Genomic DNA, 21,655 nt, shown 5'->3' with positions numbered 1-21,655 from the left:
AAGACCTTTGAGACATGTTATGTTATATTGTTGTACGATGATTTTCCCTCCATTTGTCCTTCAGTCCATTAAAGCTGCACGTCTCCAGATGAGCAAAAAAATTTCAATAAAATCAAACCTGAGAAAAATGTATTAAGATTTTAGGAAAAGTACAAAGATTCAAAATTCTAGAAATAGTTTGCATGTTATATGCGATTAACGACATCTATTTCAGCATTTATAACTATTTTTCTACTGTGTAACTAACGCAGTAAGGGCTATTTTTGTATATTTTGACCTCATTTTGGTAACATACATGGGTTGTAATGCCATTTATAATGTGTAAATTGCATTCTTTTGGTAAATTTACAATATTATTCATTTAAATACATTTTCAATTTTTCATGAAAATTAACATGAATCTGGAGGCGTGCTGCTTTAAACCAGAAAAACTAGATCCCCTGATGACACAAAAATTACTGAAAATATTGTTATGAAACTTTAATATGGGTAGATAACAGTCTGGACATTATGCACGTCTTTTCCCTTCTTCCTATATTGAAAAATTTGGTTGCTATGGCAACAGATGGACTAAAAATATGGAAAATATGAAACTTGAAAAATGGAAAGATGGCAGCATGGAGATTGTTTTACATCATTTTAAGCTAGACAATACAGAGTATATCTAGAGCTCTCCTACTCACCCAGCTTTGGTGACCGCGTCCAGTTATCTTAAATTTCTGAAGGTATCTACATTAAATATATGTTTCTGATCATCAACCACATTATATGTAACAAGGTTCACAACTGTTGCACCAAAATAACCAGAGTAACCCCCTTTTACTTTGAATTTTAATGAAATAATGTTTTTTTATACCACCATTAGGGAGGGCATTTAGATTTGCCCTTGTTCGTCATCCATGCGTGCATTCGTGCTTGCGCTCTCATGTTGTGTCACATGTAGCTCTAAAAGTGCTTGAGCTAGGGTCAACAAACTTTACAGAAATGTTGATCAGCATGTGAAGTTGTTGTCCTGGGATTTTAAATGTGGATTACTTCAGTTTTGTCATAGTTATTGCCCTTGACTATGTTAAAATGAAACTTGACAAAAATGTTGGTTTGCATGTGTTATGTGCACGTAGTGGTTTGCTTGTGGATTAATTATTTGTAGAGTTATTGTCCTTGACTCAGTAAATATTTCAAAGTTTAACTTGTGTCAGACATAGCCCAAAAAAGTATTTTACCTAGTGTCATGAAACTTTACAGAAATGTTTGTCTGCATGTGAAGTTGTCAATTTGGGGTTTGGTTTTTGGATTATTATACCCTCGAAACGAAGTTTGGGGGGGTATATAGGAGTCACTCGGTGGTTGGTCGGTGGGTCAGTCGGTCCTGCCGTCCGTTGCATTTTCCTTGTCTAGAGCATAACTTGAAGAAGACTAATTGTTGGAATTCAATACAACTTCATACAATGGTCAAGCACATTGAGAGGAAGTGCAGTGCACAAGAACCATAACTCCATCTTCACTAATTACAGAGTTATTGCCCTTTGTTACTTTTCCTTGTCTGGAGCATAACTTGAAAACTACTGGTTGGAATTCAAAACAACTTCATATAATGGTCAAGCACAATAAGGGGAAGTGCAGGGCACAAGAACCATAACTCTATCTAAAGTTACAGAGTTATTGCCCTTTGTTACTTTTCCGTTGCTTTCTTTTGTCCGGACCATAACTTGAAGAGTATTGGTTGGAATTCAATATAACTTCATACAATGGTCAAGCACATCGAGAGGAAGTGCAGTGCATAAGAACCATAACTCCATCTTAACTAGTTACAGAGTTATTGCCCTTTGTAACTTTTCCTTGTCCGGAGCATTATTTGAAAACTACTAGTTGGAATTCAAAGCAACTTCATACAATGGTCAAGCACAATAAGAAGAAGTGCAGTGCACAAAAACCATAACACTTTCTTAAGTAATTACAGAGTTATTGCCCTTTGTTACTTTTCCATTGCTTTTTTTTGTCCGGAGCATAACTTGAAGACTAATGGTTGGAATTCAATACAACTTCATACAATGATCAAAAACATTGAGAGGAAGTGCAGTGCACAAGAACCATAACTCCATCTTGACTAATTACAGAGTTATTGTCCTTTGTTACTTTTCCTTGTCCAGAGCATAACTTGAAAACTACTAGTTTAAATTCAATACAACTTTATACAATCGTCAAGCACATTAAGGGGAAGTGCAGTGCACAAGAAGAATAACACCATTTTGACAAATTACAGAGTTATTGTCCTTTGATACTTCTCCGTGTCAGGAGCATAACTTGTAAAGTACTGGTTGGAATTCAAAACAACTTCATACAATGGTCAAGCACAATAAGAGGAAATGCAGTGCACAAGAACCATAACTCTGTCCAGAGTAATTATAGAGTTATTGCCCTTTGTTACTTTTTTATTGTGCCTCGGTGGTTGAGGGATTAGAGTCGATGACTTCTAATCCAGTTACCTCTCTGGTGTGGGTTTGATCCCCGGGAGATGCTTTGGTAGTTTAGCACGGAGAAAGGTAGTCTAGTACTGGTGTAACTCTCCAGGAACGATGGTTAGGAAACTACCCACCTATATGACTGAAATACTGTTGGGAAAAGGCGTAAAATGAAACAAACAAACAAACAAACAAATCTTTCTTGTCCAGAGTATAACTTGAAAACTACTGGTTGGAATTCAATACAATTTCATACAATGGTCAAGTATATTGAGAGAAAGTGCAGTGCACAGAAACCATAACTCTTTCTTGATTCATTAAAGAGTTTTTGCCCTTTGTTACTTTTTATTGACCAATGTATAACTTGAAAATTTATGGTTGTTTTTGCCCTTTGTTACTTTTTATTGACCAGTGTATAACTTGAAAATTTAAGGTTGGAATTCAAAGAAACTTTATACAATGGTCAAGGGCAGTGAGATGAAGTGCAGTGCACAAGAAACATAACTCCATCTTCAGTATTTGTAGAGTTATTGCCCTTTGTTCTTTTTCCTTGTCAGGTGCATAACTTAAAATCTATTGTTTAGAATTCAATGAAACTTCATTCAATAGTGAAGTGCAATGAGAGGAAATGCAGTGCTCAAGAAGCATAACTCTTTTTGGACTTATTAACCAGGTTTTCAACGAAAACCGGGTTATTGTAATGCCGAAGTCGGCGGGCGGGCAGGCGTCAACTTTTGGTTTCCGCTCAATAACTTTAGTTTGCATTGGCCTATTGACACCAAACTTGGTTTGTAGGTAGCTTATATCAAGAGGCAGCTTGTGATTGCTACTCAGGTGTCTATGATCAAGGTCAAGGTCACTGTTACTAAAAATAGAAATTCAGTTTCCGCTCAATAACTTGGGTTTGCTTTGGCCTATTGACACCATACTTGATGTATGGATAGCTTTTATTAAGAGGCAGCTTGGGATTGCTTCCCAGGTGTCTGTGATCAATGTCAAGGTCACTGTTACTAAAAATAGAAATCCAGTTTACGCTCAATAACTTGAGTTTGCTTTGGCCTATTGACACCAAACTTGGTGTATGGATAGCTTATATCAAGAGGCAGCTTGGGATAGCTACCCAGGTGTCTGTGATCAAGGTCAAGATCACTGTTACTAAAAATAGAAATTGAGTTTCCGCTCACTAACTTGAGTTTGCTTTGGCCTATTGACAAAAAACTTGGTGTATGTATAGCTTATATCAAGAGGCAGCTTTGTATTGCTACCCAGGTGTCTGTGGTCAAGGTAACTGTTACTAAAAATAGAAATTCAGTTTAAGCTCAATTTAATTGCTTTGACCTATTGACACAAAACTTGGTGTATGGATAGCTTATATCAAGAGGCAGCATGGGATTGCTGCCTAGGCGTCTGTCATCAAGGTCAAGGTCACTGTTACTAAAAGAAAAATTCAGTTTCAGCTCAATAACTTGAGTTTGCTTCGGCCTATTGACACCATACTTGGGAGGAATGGGTAGCTTATATCAAGAGGCAGCTTTGGATTGCTACCCAGGTGTCTGTGATCAAGGTTAATGTATTAGAATTCATGTTATAACTTTGACCTTTTGACACCAAACTTGCTGGGTGGCAGCTTTGGATTGCCACTTAGATATCTGGGAGCAAGGTCAAGGTCATTTGCTTACAATAGAATTTTCACTTTCTACTCAATAACTTCAGTGCACTTTGACCTATTGATTGCTGTCATCGTTGAAAACCTGGTTTTCGTCGCATTGCTGCGCTTCTTGTTACAGAGTAATTCCAATGATCAACCTCATTGAAAGGAAATGCAACATACCAGAACTACACCTGTCTTTAATTGCTAGGTCACTAGGTCAAAGGTCAAGGTCACAGGGGCCTTAAAGTTCAAAATGGTTTCCGCTCATTATCTTGAAAAGAATCCATCACAAAATTGTCATACTTCACATAGTCATAACTAGTAGATGACCCATATGAATTTTGGGGTCAAAGGTCAAGGTCACAGGGGCCTTAAATGTCAAAATGGTTTCCGCTGATTATCTTGAAAAGTATTCATCACATAGTCGTCATATTTCACATAGTGATTGTTCATAAATAGTAGATGACCCTTATTGATTTTGAGGTCAAAGGTCAAGGTCACAGGGACCTTAAATGTCAGAATGGTTTCCACTGATTATCTTGAAAAGTGTTCATCACAAAGTCTTCATATGTCACATATTGATTGGTCATCACTAGTAAAATGCCCCTATTGATTTTGGGGCCGCTATGTCAAAGGTCAAGGTCAATGGGGCCTTAAATGTTAGAATGGTTTCTGCTGATTATCTTGAAAAGTATTGTTCACAAAGTCGTGCTATTTCACATATAGATTAGTCATAACTAGTAGATGACCCCAATTGATTTTGGGTCATAAGGTCAAAGGTCAAGATCACATGGGCCTAAAATGTCAGAATGGTTTCTTCTCATTATCTTGGTTACAATTAATCCCAAAATCTTCATATTTCACATATTGATTGGTCATAAGTAGTAGATGACCCTATTGATTTTGGGGTCACAAGGTCAAAGGTCAAGGTCACAAGGGCCTTGAATGTTAATATGATTTCCGCTTATTATCTTGGTTACTATTAATCACAAAGTCTTCATATTTCACATATTGATTGGTCATAACTAGTAGATGACCCCTATAGATTTTGGGGTCAAAGGTAAAGGTCACAGTGGTCTTGCATGATCATAAGATTTCCGCTTATTATCATGGTTACTATTTATCACAAAGTCTTCATATTTCACATATTGATTGGTCATAACTAGTAGATGACCCCTATTGATTTAAGGGTCACTAGGTCAAAGGTCAAGGTCACAGGGGCCTAAAATGTCTGAATGGTTTCCGCTGATTTTTAATGAAAAGTATTCATCACAAAGGATACATATTTCACATAGTGATTGGTCATAACTAGTAGATGGTCCCTATCGATTTTGGGTCACTAGGTCAAAGGTCAAGGTCAAGGGGCATTAAATGTCAGAATGGTTTCCGCTCATTATCATGGTTACAATTCATCACAAAGTTTTCATATTTCACATATTGATTGGTCATTACTAACTGATGACCCTTATTGATTTTAAGGTCACTAGGTCAAAGGTAAAAGTCACAGAGGCCTTGAATGTTAATATGATTTCCGCTTATTATCTTGGTTACTATTTATCACAAAGTATTCATATTTCACATATTGATTGGTATTAACTAGTAGATAACCCCCATTTATTTTGAGGTCACCAGGTAAAAGGTCAAGGTCACAGGGTCTTTGAATGGTAGAGGATTTCAGCTCATTATCTTGAAAGATAATTATCTCAAAGTATTCATATTTCACATAGTGATTGGTCATAACCAACAGATGATCCGTATTGCTTTTGGGGTCACTAGATCACAGGGGCCTTAAATGTCAGAATAGTTTACACTTATTATCTTGAAAACTATTCATCACAAAGTCTTCATATTTTTAATATTGATTGGTCATAACTAGTAAGTGACCCCTATTGATTTTGTGGTCACTAGGTCAAAGGTCAAGGTCACAGGGGCCTTAAATGTCTCATTATCTTGAAAACTATTTATCGTAAAGTCTTCATTACTTTTCTTTTTTCCATAATTGAATACTTCAATGTACCCATTTATGGCAAGTTTCTCTAACAAAATTACCAATAATGTGAGTCAAGGGCTAGAAAGGGGGCCAAATGTGTTGTTCCACATTTCTTATTCATTAGGGATTTGCTTGTGGATTTATTCAGTGTTTGTAGAGTTATTGCCCTTGACTTAGTAAAATATTTCCAATTTGGGTAAGTCAAATTTTTTTTTACCTAGAGTCATGATACTGTACAGGAATGTGCCAGCACGTGTAGTTGTACATCTGGGGTATTGATTGTTTTTATTTTCTTTAAAACATACTTAAAGATATAAAATTGAATTTTGAAATTTTCAATTTTTGGAAAATCAATATTTCATCATTTGAAAAATTAGATGCCTTTTTTATATGCCCAAACCACATAGGGGCAGGGGGAGTCATGTAGAATTTTTCTTTGCCTATCCCTCTGTTATACTGTCCTGCTGTACATCATCAGTAGACTGACAAAACAGTGGAATGTGTGGGCAGCCGTGTCTTATGGTCACTTGACCATTTCATGAATTATGTCCCTCTATTTAACTTAGATTTTTTTCTAGAAATTATTCTTTATTTTTTACAGGATTTACTTCAAACTACCACATCATAATAATTAGACATAATTGGCTCATAAAGTATAATTAACAGTAAGATTCAATAAGTTTTTTCTATTAAAAGAAAGTTTGCCATTGCAAAATAACTTACATTCTTGGCATAGCCAATTTGCCATAAGAACACAAACTTTCTATGAATTTTTACAAAAGTAACGAGTTTAGAAAGATAGAAAAACAAATCATGTTATCTTTGACACTTTATGTAATGTAACAATTTTCATTTAAATAGTTTTTATGCCCCCACAGAGTGGGAGCATATAGCGTTGCACTTGTCCGTCCGAGTGTCAGTCCGTCCGTCAGTCCGTCCGTACGTCCCGAAATCTTGTGAACGCAACTCCTCTTAAACCGCATGGCAGATTTTGCTTAAACTTACAGGGATGAACAACCTTAATGTGTAGATGGTAGTAAAGGAAGGAATTTTCGCTGCGACCAAATTTAACAGAATTATGGCCCTTTGTTGATTTTTTCACTAGATACTATGAAGAAATTTTGTGAACGCAACTCCTCTTAAACCGCATGGCAGATTTTTTGCTCAAACTTACAGGGATGAACAACCTTAATGTGTAGATGGTAGTAAAGGAAGGAATTTTTGCTGCGACCAAATTTAACAGAATTATGGCCCTTTGTTGATTTTTTCACTATATACTATGTAGAAATTTTGTGAATGCAACTCCTCTTAAACCGCATGGCAGATTTTGCTTAAACTTACAGGGATGAACAACCTTAAGGTGAAGATGGTAGTAAAGGAAGGAATTTTTGCTGCGACCAAACTTTACAGAATTATGGCCCTTTGTTGATTTTTTCACTATATACTATATAGAAATTTTGTGAATGCAACTCCTCTTAAACCGGATGGCAGATTTTGCTTAAACTTCCAAGGATGAACAACCTTAATGTGTAGATGGCAGTAAAGGAAGGAATTTTCGCTGCAACCAAATTTAACAGAATTATGGCCCTTTGTTGTTTTTTTCATTATATACTATGTAGAAATTTTGTGATTGCAACTCCTCTTAAACCGGATGGCAGATTTTGCTTAAACTTCCAGGGATTAACAACCTTAATGTGTAGATGGTAGTAAAGGTAGGAATTTTTGCTGCGACCAAGTTTAACAGAATTATGGCCCTTTGTTGATTTTTAGTTTTCAACTTGTGGCACATGTAGTCCAAAAAATATTTGACCTAGAGTCATAAGATTGACAGAACAGTGGTGTGTGGGGGCATCCGTGTCCTATGGACACATTTCTAGTTTATTTTTTTAAAACATGTAAACTATGTGTTGAATTTTCCAAAAACTGATGCTTAAAGTAGTACACTCATGTATATTAATTATATACTGAGCATTTAGCTGACTGAACTTAGAAGGAAATAGCCAAGACCATATGAAAGTGAAAATGGAGACCAAACAATATGGAAAATTTGAAACTTTAGGCAAATGAAAAAAGGAAGTTTAGTTTAAGAAGAAAATATAGAAGTATGAAAATCTGACTTATTCTAAATGAGAAAGATAAATGTTAAAAGGGATTCTCAGGCAAATATATAACAAAATAACAAATTTATCATATTTACTAAAATCACACTAAAATGAAGTTTTTAAAAGTCCCAGCACATTTTTTTTCTCTATAAATACTATTTAATGTGAGTTTGAAACGTTAATAAATCTACATGTGTTGAACGAAAAGAAGACAGAATCAACAAATGGTTTTAAAGCAAGTCATTTGACAATAACAAACCTTGGATGATTAAAAACAAACATTGTGGATATAGTAAGATTGAAACAAGTGTAAGTCGCTCATTTGACAGGATCTTTTACGTTTCTTTAGTTCACTGTGGTAACTATCTTAAAATCTGAACGTTCTAACCTGACCCATGTGTGTCAGGTTAGGAAACCAACTTCTTTTCTTTATATGGAGAAAAGTTTTGGTCTCTAGACTGCTTAGTGTATTCAATTTGATGATATTTATAGAATATTGGATGAACAATTCAAATCGCAGATATAAAAATATTTCCTGTGTCTTTAAGACTAACAATATATTCATAGCTAGAAAAAAAAAATGGAAACCTTGATAAAATATGAAAGCCTAAACCAAGAAACAATTGAATCTTTGGTTTAAAACAAAATGGAAGATAAAACTTAAAAAGTGTATACATGTAAAACTTTTTTGTCAAATCATTGTCATAATGAAAATGTGTTCATTTGTAATAATAAGTTTAATGTTGCTTTAATACAACAAGTATTGTGTTATTTGTTTTGATAGAGGGTATACAAGAAGATGACATGGATCCAGAAGATCTCCAGCCATTCCCTACCTTAGAACGTTTATTTGATACTGTTGACAAACATACAGGCTTCAATGTTGAAGTTAAATACCCATTGTTAAAAGCGGTAAGTAACTTGCTGAGTTTCTTAAATTGAATTGTCCTTATTCCATTCTAAAGCTATCCATTAATTTATAGGATATCAAGATGAAAATTGAAAATTATTCAGCCTGGTCAGACTGTGGAATGCAGGCTGTCTTTGACAAAGATAATCACTTTGGAGGTAGTGGGAATTATACTTGAATCACTGTCAAGTTGATCTGTGTGTAAAAGTCTGTTTTCATCACAAAAATTATAAAGTCCTTGAAGGATTTTCTTCTAGCGTGGCTCAAATGTCCAGCTCCACATGGTGAAATGCAGAACCAATGTCACCCATATGCTGGCTCAAGGTGTCACTTCAGGGTAGGTATCAGCCAATTTCACATTGTCTACTGTAAAAATTCTGTAACCTTTGAAAGATTCACTTCAAACTTAGCTCAAATGCCATTATTAATAAGGCCAAGTGCAGAATTTAGTCACCCTTATACCAGCTAAAGATCAAGGCCACATTCAAAGGATAAATGTCAGTCCCATTTTTCTTCATGTTTTTACCTTTTTTGGCTCAACAAGATGCAGCAACAGTGCCACAATTTCCTGCCTGAAGATGAAGAGAACACTTAAATGTCAAATGTCAAACAATAAATAACATGTCCTCTTTATAAATGCTATACCCCTTTAAAGATTTTCTTTAAACCTAACTTAAATGTTCACCTCAACAATGTTATGTATTTTACTCATGGTGCTCAGCGGTGCTGGCTCAATGTCAAGGTTAGACAGTTTTGTGTTGCAGTATAAGTTCTGTACCTTTTGAAGGACTTTCTTCAAACTTAAATGTTTACCTAAAAAAAAAAGTTAAATGGACCCATGTACAGGGTTCGTACAGTCTTAAAAAATGCTAAAATTTGAGTCTCTTTCTTAAAAAGTGCTTAAAAATGTAAAAAAAGTGCTTAAAAGTCCTTGAATTTGATTACTCTTTTGAAAAGTGCTTAAATTTGCTAAAAATGTGCTTGAAAATGTTTGAATCACAGAATGACATAGTTTTGATAAAAATCAACGGTTAACAAAATAAAAAAAAAGATACAATTTAGTATCAAAATCAATGAATTGTTTAATCAAGGTAACAGTAAGTGGACAAATTGCAGTTGTTTTGAACTAGTACTTGATGCACCCTTTGTTGTTCTTCTATAATGTCAGAAAATGTGTATTCAACAAAAAATGGTGAACAAACTATCCATCATAGGGTGAAGATTGTGTCGGTATATGTGCAACAAATGTGCTTGAAAAATGGGGAAAAGATTATAAAAAATTAACTACTTTGCTTTCATTAGTTTAGTCTAAATTATAATCTGCTGTTGTAATGTACTTTGAGATGAATTAGTGATGTCTTACTTTATATGATATCAAGTGACCTATATCATAACCTAGTGAAGTGCCTATTGTGAGCTATTGTGTCAATCATGCATCATTGGTTATCAACTTTTGTTTCAAACAACATCACCTAAACCATTGTACCTTTGATCCCGTGATATTACAAAAGGTACTGAAAATATTTTTTTGAAACTTGAAATATTGGAAGATGGCATTCTGGAGATTATGCACATCTTCTTTTTTTTCTTATGTTGAAAAATCTGGTTGCTTTGACAACAAATAGACTTAAAATTAACAAGTATAACAATACTTGTGATAACTGACAAAGTGCTGAAAATATTTTTACAATACTTTGAATATGGATAGATGATAGTTTGGAGATTAAGCACACGAAGGTTCGCAACTCTGGCACCAAAATTATTAGATTAACTCACCCCTTGAACTTTAAATTTTTGTGAAAAAATTTGTGCCCCCACTATGGGAGGGGGGGGGGGGGATTTAGATTTACCCATGTCTGTTCGTCCTACCTTTTGTTCTCATGTTGTGTTGCATGTAGATCAAAAAATATTTAACATAGAGCCATGATACTTTACAGAAATGTTGATCAGCATGAAAGTTTTGCACCTGGGGTTTTGCTTGTGGATTGATTCTATTTTGTCAGAGTTATTGTCCTTGACAAAGTAAAAATTATCAATTTTCAATTTGTGTCGTGTGTAGCTCAAAAAATATTTAACCTATAGTCAGGAATGTTTGTCAGCATGTGAAGTTGTGCATCTTGGTGGTTTTATTGTGGATTTATTGGCGTCCGCGCCGAAGCGCGGCGCCCTTATGGAATGAAATCAGATTTTGTGAAAGGGCAACAGCAACTTCTCGAGCCTTTTAGTCGGTCATAATAAAAGCCGATCATTCTGATCGGTATGAGGGTGCTTGGTTATTAATTAAGAATGAAATGTCGCGATATGTTACAATGAATAGCTAACTGGAGAATTTCGCAATGCAAACATTTTCAAATGAAATAACCTTTTCCGTCAATAAATCGCGCTCTTCAGGGTTTTTTATTTATCATTTTGTAGTACACAGTGGGTTGTCATGGTATGTTATTGTTGTACATGTATCCTAGAAAGATCAGTTGATGACCTAAATATTCCAAAAATCTATTTATAGATATATCTATTTATCACTCCTATCGGTAATTACCGGTCTCTCTCGGTCTATTTTGACCGGGATTTACTAGTGACCGGCGAATAGTACCACACGTTTATTGTCCGGTCTCTCTCCGGTTTTGGAGTAGATGTTTGATATTGTTACAATTAGAAAAAAAACAACAACAACAGCATGTTTCATTTTATCTATATGAGATAAAAACAATAAATATGTACACGGATTTATATGTAATATAAATCCGTGATATGTACAATAATTGAGAAAAAGGTACATTTTTATGGTATTAAAATGACATTATCAACTTTGAAACATTTTATTAGCTCGACTATTCGAAGAATATGAGAGCTATTGTAGTCGCCCCGGCGTCGGCGTCGGCGTCAGCGTCCGCGTCCGCGTCTGCGTTGGTTAAAGTTTTTTGTGAAGTCAAATATCTCAATTATTACTTGAGATATTCAATTGAAACTTACAATACTTATTTATAGTAACAAGGCTCATCAGATTGACAAGTTGGATAACTCTGCCTACAATATTGACAGAATTATGCCCCTTTTTAACTTAGAAATTTTGGTTAAAGTTTTTTGTAAAGTCAAATATCTCAATTATTATTTGAGATATTCAATTGAAACTTACAATACTTATTTATAGTAACAAGGCACATCAGATTGACAAGTTGGATAACTCTGCCTACAATATTGACAGAATTATGCCCCTTTTTAACTTAGAAATTTTGGTTAAAGTTTTTTGTAAAGTCAAATATCTCAATCAATGCTTGAGATATTCAATTGAAACTTACAATACTTATTTATAGTAACAAGGTGCATCAGATTGACAAGTTGGATAACTCTGCCTACAATATTAACAGAATTATGCCCCTTTGGAACTTAGAAATTTTGGTTAAAGTTTTTTTGTAAAGTCAAATATCTCAATTATTGCTTGAGATATTCAATTGAAATTTAAAATATTGTTTTATAGTAACAATGTACATCAGTTTGCAAAATTGCATAACTCTGCCTGCAATATTTGCAGAATTATTCGCCCCTTTGAAACTTAGAAATTTTGGTTAAAGATTAAAGGTCTTCAAAGATATTTACTTGAAACTTTACACATGCACTTAGGGTCATAATTGGAGGGTCATAATTGTATGTCACTGACCAAGTTCCATAACTCTATCTTGCATTAAGGCTGATTCATATCCCCTTTTCTACTTAGTCTCTTGGTTAATGTTTACATGCAAGTTTTACATATCTCAATAACTATTAAAGATATTTATTAAAAACTTCACATATGCATTTAGGGTCATAATTGTAGGTCACTGACAAAGATCCATAATTCTATCTTGCATTTAGGCTGATTTTTCTCCCCTTTTTCAACTTAGAAATTCATGGTTAAGTTTTTCTTGTAAGTTGTTATCTCAATAACTACTGAAGGGTTTGTGCCTTTTTCGGGACAATTTTATGCATTCATAATAATAAAGCAGTGATTTACTTGATAAAACATCTTAATAACAAGCCTTTGTACCTTTTCTGTCAAATTTATTTATTCATAGGTAATTAGTATTATTATACTCAATAAAACACCCTTGTGACATTACCTTCCGAATAGTCAAGCCAATACTGTATAATTAGACTCTCTCTTAGGCCTATAACATGAATTTATAAAAAAAAATTAGCCCTTTTGTGAACTTAAAAAATTAAACAATATCAAGGCTCTTTTACTATCATGCACTTAGAATAGTCGAGCGTGCTGTCCTACAGACAGCTCTTGTTTAATTTGTTATCCGTGTTTAGTAAAGATGCCGAGGAATTATTCAAAGTTACAAATTAGATTTTATGAATTATTCAATTGATTGATAATTTAAAAAATGATAAAGAAAAATACAAATGTACATGTACATGGTTTAAAAATAAACTATATTAAAAGATAAACCATAATTTACTGACTTTTTCCAGTTAAGCTTTGACTTATAATCGTCGGTCAATATGACAATTGAATTCTTAAAATTTATTTTACAATTTTAATAAAAAAAGAGTAGTAGAAACTCAGTATTAAAATAGCACATAAAACACAAAAAAGAAAAGGAAAACAATATTCATAAAATTTTGTATTTTTTTTTATTAAAATTAATAGATATTACAATTATTGTATAATAAACAATTATGCTCAACATGATCAACATGGTAATATAACCAGTGTCATATTTTTACTAACCTAAAGTGTGAACAGATACCTTAAGAGGGGGTCTTCGCTAATAGCGATAACATAATAAGGGACAATGCGTTACACATATGGATTATAAATGATTGCATACATGTATATCCGTTGCTATTAATAACCACGATCATAAAGAAATAACATGTAATATTCTAATCTCTAGCATGCCAATCAAAGTTCATAATGAACAATGTCTTTCGTCCGCTCATTCATAAGTGATATACATTTCTGGTAGTTTATAAGAATATCTTGTCATCATATGTGTACTAGTTCATCTTCACTTGCTGCCTTTCTTGCTTTGACGCCCTGTGATGCTTTGCATCAATGCTTTTCTTGTTCATTATTTGGAGAGTAATTATACCCTCACAAATGAAGTTTTTTTTTGGGGGGGGGGGGGGATATAGGAGTCAGCTTGTCGGTCAGTCCACATAATGGTTCCCGGACGATAACTAGAGTTTGGAATCAAACTTAGTATAAAAATATAGCAACCTTATGTTTGAGACCCAAGTTGGTATTGCAATTTGACCCCTTGGGGGTCATCATTACTAAAAATAGGAAAATGGTTTCTGGACAATAACTAGAGTTAGGAATGAGATACACGTGTATTGTAATCAAACTTGGTGAATGGCAAGCTTATATAAAAACCCCAGCTGGTATTGCATTTGGACCCCCTCGGGTCAAGGTCACTGTTACTTATAATAGAAAAATGGTTTCCGGACAATAACTAGAGTTAGGAATGAGATATTGTAATCAAACTTGGTGTAAAGCAAGCTTATATGAAGACCCAGGCAGGTATTGCATTTTGAACCCCTGGTATCATGTTTAAGGTAACCGTTACTTAAAATAGAAAAATGGTTTCTGGACACTAACTTGAGTTAAGAATGAGATATTGTAATCGAACTTGGTGTATAGCAAGCTTATTAGAAGACCCCTGTTGCTATTGCATTTAGACCCCTGGAGTCAAGGTCACTGTTACTAAAAATAGAAAAATGGTTTCTGGACAATGGCCAGTCTCTCTCTAATTGAAAGACTGATATGGGTTGAAGGGCTGATGTAAAGTGGCTGTACCTGTCGTATTACACATTACAAAAAAATATATGTTCATAGGAAGAAATACCAATATAATAAGTTAAGCCACTAAGTCTACCACTGCATTTTGAATTGTTGAATTTTAAAAGCTTACATATTGACTATAGATGCTTTCTGTAAGCTTGCTGCAAGCTTGCAAGTAGTTTCATACAGAAATCTGAAAGCTTGCAGTTACTATGCAAGCTTAGAAGAATCATTTTTATTGCAAGCTTGCTTTCTGTGAAAGCAGGGAAAGAAAAGATAGTGAAAATTTTCTAAGTACAAAAACTTTGAAAAATTTATGAAAATAATTTCACTCAAACTAAATAGCATTTACATGTATATAATATAATTGGATTCAAATGAAAACATTTATTTCATAGATTTTATCTGCCTGTCTTACATTTTATGTTTATTTTATATAACTTTATCAAACTTTTTAATTGCTGTTATTAAAATTCTTATAACTTTCTCAAAATTATTAATATATGCGATGTCAAAAACTAGAGAACAGTTATGACATCTAGATGATGTTTAGTAAAAAAAAAATCAACCAAAATTAAAATGAAAGAGGAAATCACGTGTGTTTCAAACTTAAGCTTTATTATAAATTTTTAATTACAGCTTCCATCATACTTAAAATAAGATAAAGTCAGTATTTTAATTAATTATTATGCTCCTGCATGAATGTGAGAAAATATATGATTATTGGTATTATACGAGTATATATATAATTCATAATATGATACACAATAATTATATATAACAAGTTTTATCAAATAATTATGAAAGACAGAACAACAAATGAATGGTTTTTAGCTCGACTATTCGATAAGAATAAGTAGAGCTATTGCAGTCGGCGTCTGCATCGGCGTAACCACTTATGTTAAAGTTTTTGTAATACTTCAAATATTTTCAAAGTCCATTGACATATGGCTTTTAAACTTTGCACACTTGTTCACCATCATGACCCCAACCTGTAGACAGGAGGAGGTAACTCTATCAAGCATTTTGACAGAATTTTGCCCCTTTTTCGACTTAGAATTTATGTTAAAGTTTTTGTAATACCTCAAATATTTTCAAAGTTCATTGACATATGGCTTTGAAACTTTGCACACTTGTTCACCATCATTACCCCAACCTGTAAACAGGAGGAGGTAACTGTATCAAGCATTTTTTTTTACTATCAAGCACTAAGAATAGTCAAGCGTTGCTGTCCTACCGACAGCTCTTGTTTGATATTACACTCGTGTAAAAAATATTTAATGAAAGTGAACTAAATTCACTTTTCGTAACAATTTTTAGCATACAAGCAAATATAATGAACATTATAATTTATTCATACAAGCAAATATAATGAACATTATAATTTATTGTCTTTTTATATGCCCGAAAGAATTTCGGGCATATTATGTTATACCCCCTGGTGTCCGTCCGTCTGTCCGTCCGTCTGTCCATCCGAGCAGACGAGAGCTACATTATGAGGTTTAGGTTTATGTACAGGCACTCTGTATGGGGTTCATTCCGTAGAGACATGTATTATGTGGTTAAAAATGCTCTTATGGGGTTAAAAAAATTTGCTCTTGTGGGGTTAAGAGATCAAAGGAATAACCCCACAAACACGTCTGCTAAGTATGTCCGTCCGTTAGCAATTTGGTTTCTGGAGCATAACTTAAGTTCCATTTGGCCCACAACATTCAAACTTCATAGGATGATTGCCCATATTAGGTAGAAGATCCCTATGTATTTTGGGGTCACAAGGGCAAAGGTCAAGGTCACTATGACCTTAAAACTGAAAACAGTTTCCGGAGCATAACCTAAGTTCCATTTGGCCCACAATATTCAAACTTCATAGGATGATTGTCCAATTATTGGGCAAAAGACCCCTATTGATTTTGGGGTCACTAGATCAAAGGTCAAGGTCACAATTACCTTAAAACCAAAAACAGTTTCCGGAGTATAACGTAAGTTCAATTTGGCCCATTATATTCAAACTTCATAGGATGATTGTCCATATTGGGTAGAAGACTCCTATTGATTTTGGGGTCACAAGGTCAAAGGTCAAAAACACTTACCTTAATACTGAAAACAGTTTCCGGAGCATAACATAAGTTCCATTTGACCCACAATATTCAAACTTCTTAGGATGATTGTCCATATAAGGTAGAAGACCCCTATTGATTTTGGGGTCACAAGGTCAAAGATTAACGTCATTATTAATAACTTAAGTATTAATCAACCTACAGCTGTAAAATTTTATAGGATGAACAGCTAATTCCCATGTCTTACAAATGTTTCATCCTTACTTAAAAAACAACACTTTCTGGCATATAATGCTCCGCCTAGCGGTGCTCTTGTTAAAGTTTGTCTAGATTACATCTCTTATCATACTAATGCAATTTCTATGAAACTTTACAGGATGAATTGATAACTCAAGTACTTGTGCATATTACAGAGGTTTTCTGCTTGAATAATTTTGGCTGAATTATGGCCCTTGAATAAAAATGGTGTTAATTTAATTTGCCAAAAAAAAAACACTAGTGCAATTTCGATGAAATTTGACAAGATTGATCAGTAGCTCAAGTAATTGAGCATACTGCATGGGTTTTCCGGTTGAACTATTTTTGGCAGAGTAATGACCCTTGAATGAAAACCCTGTTTTGCCCTGTTAATGATATTTGTGTCTCCTGCTACTCAATTGCTACAGCATGCAATTGGATATCTTACAGCGACACATGTGATCACTGATCGCTCTTGTCACTATTTAAGAATGAATGGTACTGGACTAACAAATGACTATTTTTCTTGCAGAATGGGACAGGAATGATAAGTGACTATTTCGATATGAACCGATTTGTGGACATTATTTTAGCAGTAGTCTTTAAGAAGCACAAAGGAAGACGTATTGTGTTTTCAAGTTTTGACCCAGATATTTGTTCAATGTAAGTATGGCAGAATAAGTAATTAAGTCGAGGTAGGGAGAATTGAATTTGTCAGACCATAGTCTGTTTGTGGCGAATATAATTGTGAGCATCATGAATAGTTTTTAGCTGATAACATAACACACCAGAGTGTTTTGACACATTTTTGTGTCGCCTCTACCGAGTAGTGGCGACATATAGGGATCACTTCTCCGTCGTCTGTCTGTCTGTCTGTCCGTCCGTCACAAAACTTGTCCGGACTACTCCTCATAAACTACTGGTGCAATTTCATCCAAACTTTACAGGAATGATCAGTATCAAGTCTAGTTGTGCATATTGTCAGCATTTTCCGGTTCAATGATTTTTGACAGAGTTCTGGCCCTTTAATAATTTTTAATTTTAAAGTTTGTCCGGAATACTTCTCTTATACCACTAATGCAATTTCAATGAAACTTTACAGGATTGATCTGTAGCTCAAGTCCTTGCGCATATTGCACGGGTTTTCTGGTTAAATGATTTTTGGCCAAGTTATGGCCCTTTGATAAAAAGGTGTTTTTTTCTGTGTGTTGCCAGATACACAAAAGCTTGTCCAGACTACTCTTCATAAACTACTGGTGCAATTTCATCCAAACTTTACAGGAATGATAAGTACCAAGTCTAGTTGTGCATATTGTCAGCATTTTCCGGTTCAATGATTTTTGTCAGAGTTATGGCCCTTTAATAATTTTTATTTTTAAAGTTTGTCCGGACTACTTCTCTTATACCACTAATGCAATTTCAATGAAACTTTACAGGATTGATCTGTAGCTCAAGTCCTTGCGCATATTGCACGGGTTTTCTGGTTAAATGATTTTTTGCCAAGTTATGGCCCTTTGATAAAAAGGTGGTTTTTTTCTGTGTGTTGTCAGATACGCAAAAGCTTGTCCTGACTACTCCTCATAAACTACTGGTGCAATTTTATCCAAACTTTACAGGAATGATCAGTACCAAGTCTAGTTGTGCACTGTCCGTCTGTCTGTCTGTCTGTCACAAAATTTGTCCCAACATGAAATTGGCCATCATGAGGCGACACATGTGATTACTGATCGCTCTTGTTATTCCACCGCAGCATCTGCTATGCGGTGGCATATAGCGATTCACCTGTGTGTGTGTGTGTTTGTATGTACGTTTGTGTGTTTTATAGATTATATAGTAAACTTAAAAAATCTTCTTGTGAAAAACCACAAGTCCAATTTCAACCAAACTTGGCAGGATTGATCCTTGGGTGAAGGGCTTTCAAAGTTGTTTAAAGAATTTCATTCCATGCAGAAGTCTGGTTGCCATGGCAACCAAAAGGAATTATAAGAATAAATTTAAAGAATCTTCTTGTAAAGATCTACAAGGCCTAGAACATAGATATTTTGCATAAGGTATTGTCTGCTAGACCTCTACCAAGATTGTTAAAATTAAAGCCCGGAGGGTCAAAATCGGCCCCGCCCCGGGGGTCTTTGTTTTTTTACTATAATTATGAACATATAGTAAAAACTCAAAATACCTTCTTCTCTGAAGGTACAAGGCTTATAGCTTTGATATTTAGTATATAATATAATCTATAGGTTCTCTACCAAAGTTGCTCAAATTTTGCCTCTAGCGTCAAAATTAACCCCGCCCGGGGTCATAGGTTTTCCTTTTATGTATATAGTGAAATCTTAAGAAAATCATCCTCTCAAAATTGACAAAGGCTAGAGGTTAGATATTTTGCATGATACATTTTGTAGTGAACCTCTAGAAAGATTGTTCAAATTATAGCCCTGGGGTCAAAATTGGCCCCGTCCCGGGGGTCATTGATTTTCACTATGTACATATAGTAAAAAAATAAAAAATCTTATTGTCTGAAGGTTCAAGGCTTAGAGCTTTGATATTTGGTATATGATATCATCTATAGGTCCTCTACCAAAGTTGTTCAAATATTGCCTCTAGTGTCAAAATTAGCCCCGCCCCAGGAGTCATAGGGTTTCATTATATGTATATAGTAAAAACTTAAAAAATCATCTTCTCTAAATTGGCAAATGCTAGAGGTTAGATATTTTGCATGAAACATTGTGTAGTGAACCTCTAGCAAGATTTTCAAATTATAGCCCTGGGGTCAAAATTGGCCCCGCCCTGGGGGTCATTGATTTTCAGTCACTTTGTACATTAAAAATCTTATTGTCTGAAGGTACAGTGCTTAGAGCTTTGATGTTTGCTTTATAATATCAGCCATAGGTCCTCTACCAAAGTTGTTCAAATTTTGCCCCTGGTGTCAAAATTGGCCCTGTCTGGGGGCATTGATTTTCATTATATACACATAGTAAAAACAGAAACTTAAACAAATGTTTTCTGAATTGGAGAAAGCTACAGCTTAGATATTTGACATGAAATAATGTTTGGTGGACCTGTATCAAGATTGTTTTAATTAAACCCTTGGGTCAAAATTTTGCCTTGCCCAAGGGGACAGTGACCTACTTTCTTGTCCTTTGATATACAGCCATGAAATTTGGACTATGTGTACAGTTTTAGTTGTAAAAATGATCTTTGATATCAGGTGACCTAGATTTTGATGATGTGACCTACATTTACTTTCTTGACCTTTGATGTGCAGCTATGAAATTTGAACCATGTGCACAGATTAAGATGTAAAGTGAACTTTGATATTAGCTGGCCTAGATTTTGACAAAGTGTCTTACTGTGTTGTCCTTTGATGTACAGTCATGGAATTTTGGCCATGTGAAATATGACCTTCACCACCAAATTCACTAGACTCAACTGCATTGATAGAGTCCTACTCTGATCTTTTATTGTTTCTCGCCTTTTCGAAGAAAAAAGAGGGTATAGAAATAGACTCTGTCCGTCCAAGCAAACATTTGATATTTATGAGCTTCATTCCGTAGTTAAATAAAAAACAAAAACTCATAAAATTCATATTGTGAGCTATTTTTGTGTCGCCTTGAAAAGGCGACATATAGGGGTTACTTTTGTCGGCGGTGTTGTTGTCGGCGTCTGTGTCGGCTTCGTTGTCGGCGTCCCCTAAAGCTTGTCCGGAGCATAACTCAGTCACTATAAGTCGGATTGACTTCAAACTTGGTATGCATGCTTCTTTCAATAACCCGAAGTGCAGTGCACAAGGACCGGTACTCTGCACTTATTAATTTTTTAGTTATTGCCCTTTTCATACTTTAATTTTGTCCGGGCCATTTCTCCTAATGTATAAAAGCTATGGACTTGAAACTTCATAGGATGATAGATCTCATTAAGAAGAAGTGCAGTGCACAAGAACTGGTACTCTACATTTCTTATTTTATGAGTTATTGTCCTTTGTTAATTTTCATACTTTATTTTTGTCTTGGCCATTTCTCCGAAAGTATAAAAGCTATGGTCTTGAAACTTCATAGGATGATAGATCTCATTAAGAAGAAGTGCAGTGCACAAGAACTGGTACTCTGCATTTCTCATTTTTTGAGTTATTGCCCTTTGTTAATTTTCATACTTTATTTTTGTCAAGGTCATTTCTCCTCAAGTATGAAAGCTATGGACTTGAAACTTCATAGGATGATAGATCTAATTTAAAAAAAAGTGCAGTGTACAAGAACCGGTACTTTGCATTTCTTATTTTTGAGTTATTACCCTTTATTAATTTTTATACTTTATTTTTGTCCAGGCCATTTCTCATAAATTATAAAAGATATGGACTTGAAACTTCATAGAATGATTGATCTTATTGATAAGAAGTGCAGTGCACAGAAACTGCTGCTCTGCACCTATTTTTTTTTTGAGTTATTGCCCTTTGTTAGTTTTCATATTTCATTTTTGTCCTAA

General features: G+C 34.5%; 1 protein-coding gene across 1 annotated transcript in view; it reads left to right on the top strand.

Annotated features, from left to right (window-relative positions):
- Nucleotides 1-21,655, top strand: part of LOC132733615 (glycerophosphocholine phosphodiesterase GPCPD1-like) — a gene marked incomplete at both ends in the record, with an annotated part of 110,611 nt that overhangs the window by 61,511 nt on the left and 27,445 nt on the right. The window contains 2 exon segments of the mRNA XM_060720281.1: nucleotides 8,990-9,117; nucleotides 17,712-17,842. Coding sequence (XP_060576264.1) covers nucleotides 8,990-9,117; nucleotides 17,712-17,842 — 259 coding nt within the window.

Source organism: Ruditapes philippinarum, unplaced genomic scaffold (assembly GCF_026571515.1).
Source record: "Ruditapes philippinarum isolate M1 unplaced genomic scaffold, ASM2657151v2 ctg1350_1_1_1_1, whole genome shotgun sequence".
In the NCBI taxonomy this organism is placed as follows: Eukaryota; Metazoa; Mollusca; class Bivalvia; order Venerida; family Veneridae; genus Ruditapes; species Ruditapes philippinarum.
The sequence above is the reverse complement of the archived record's forward strand: the minus strand, read 5'-3'. Positions and strand labels throughout refer to the sequence as shown.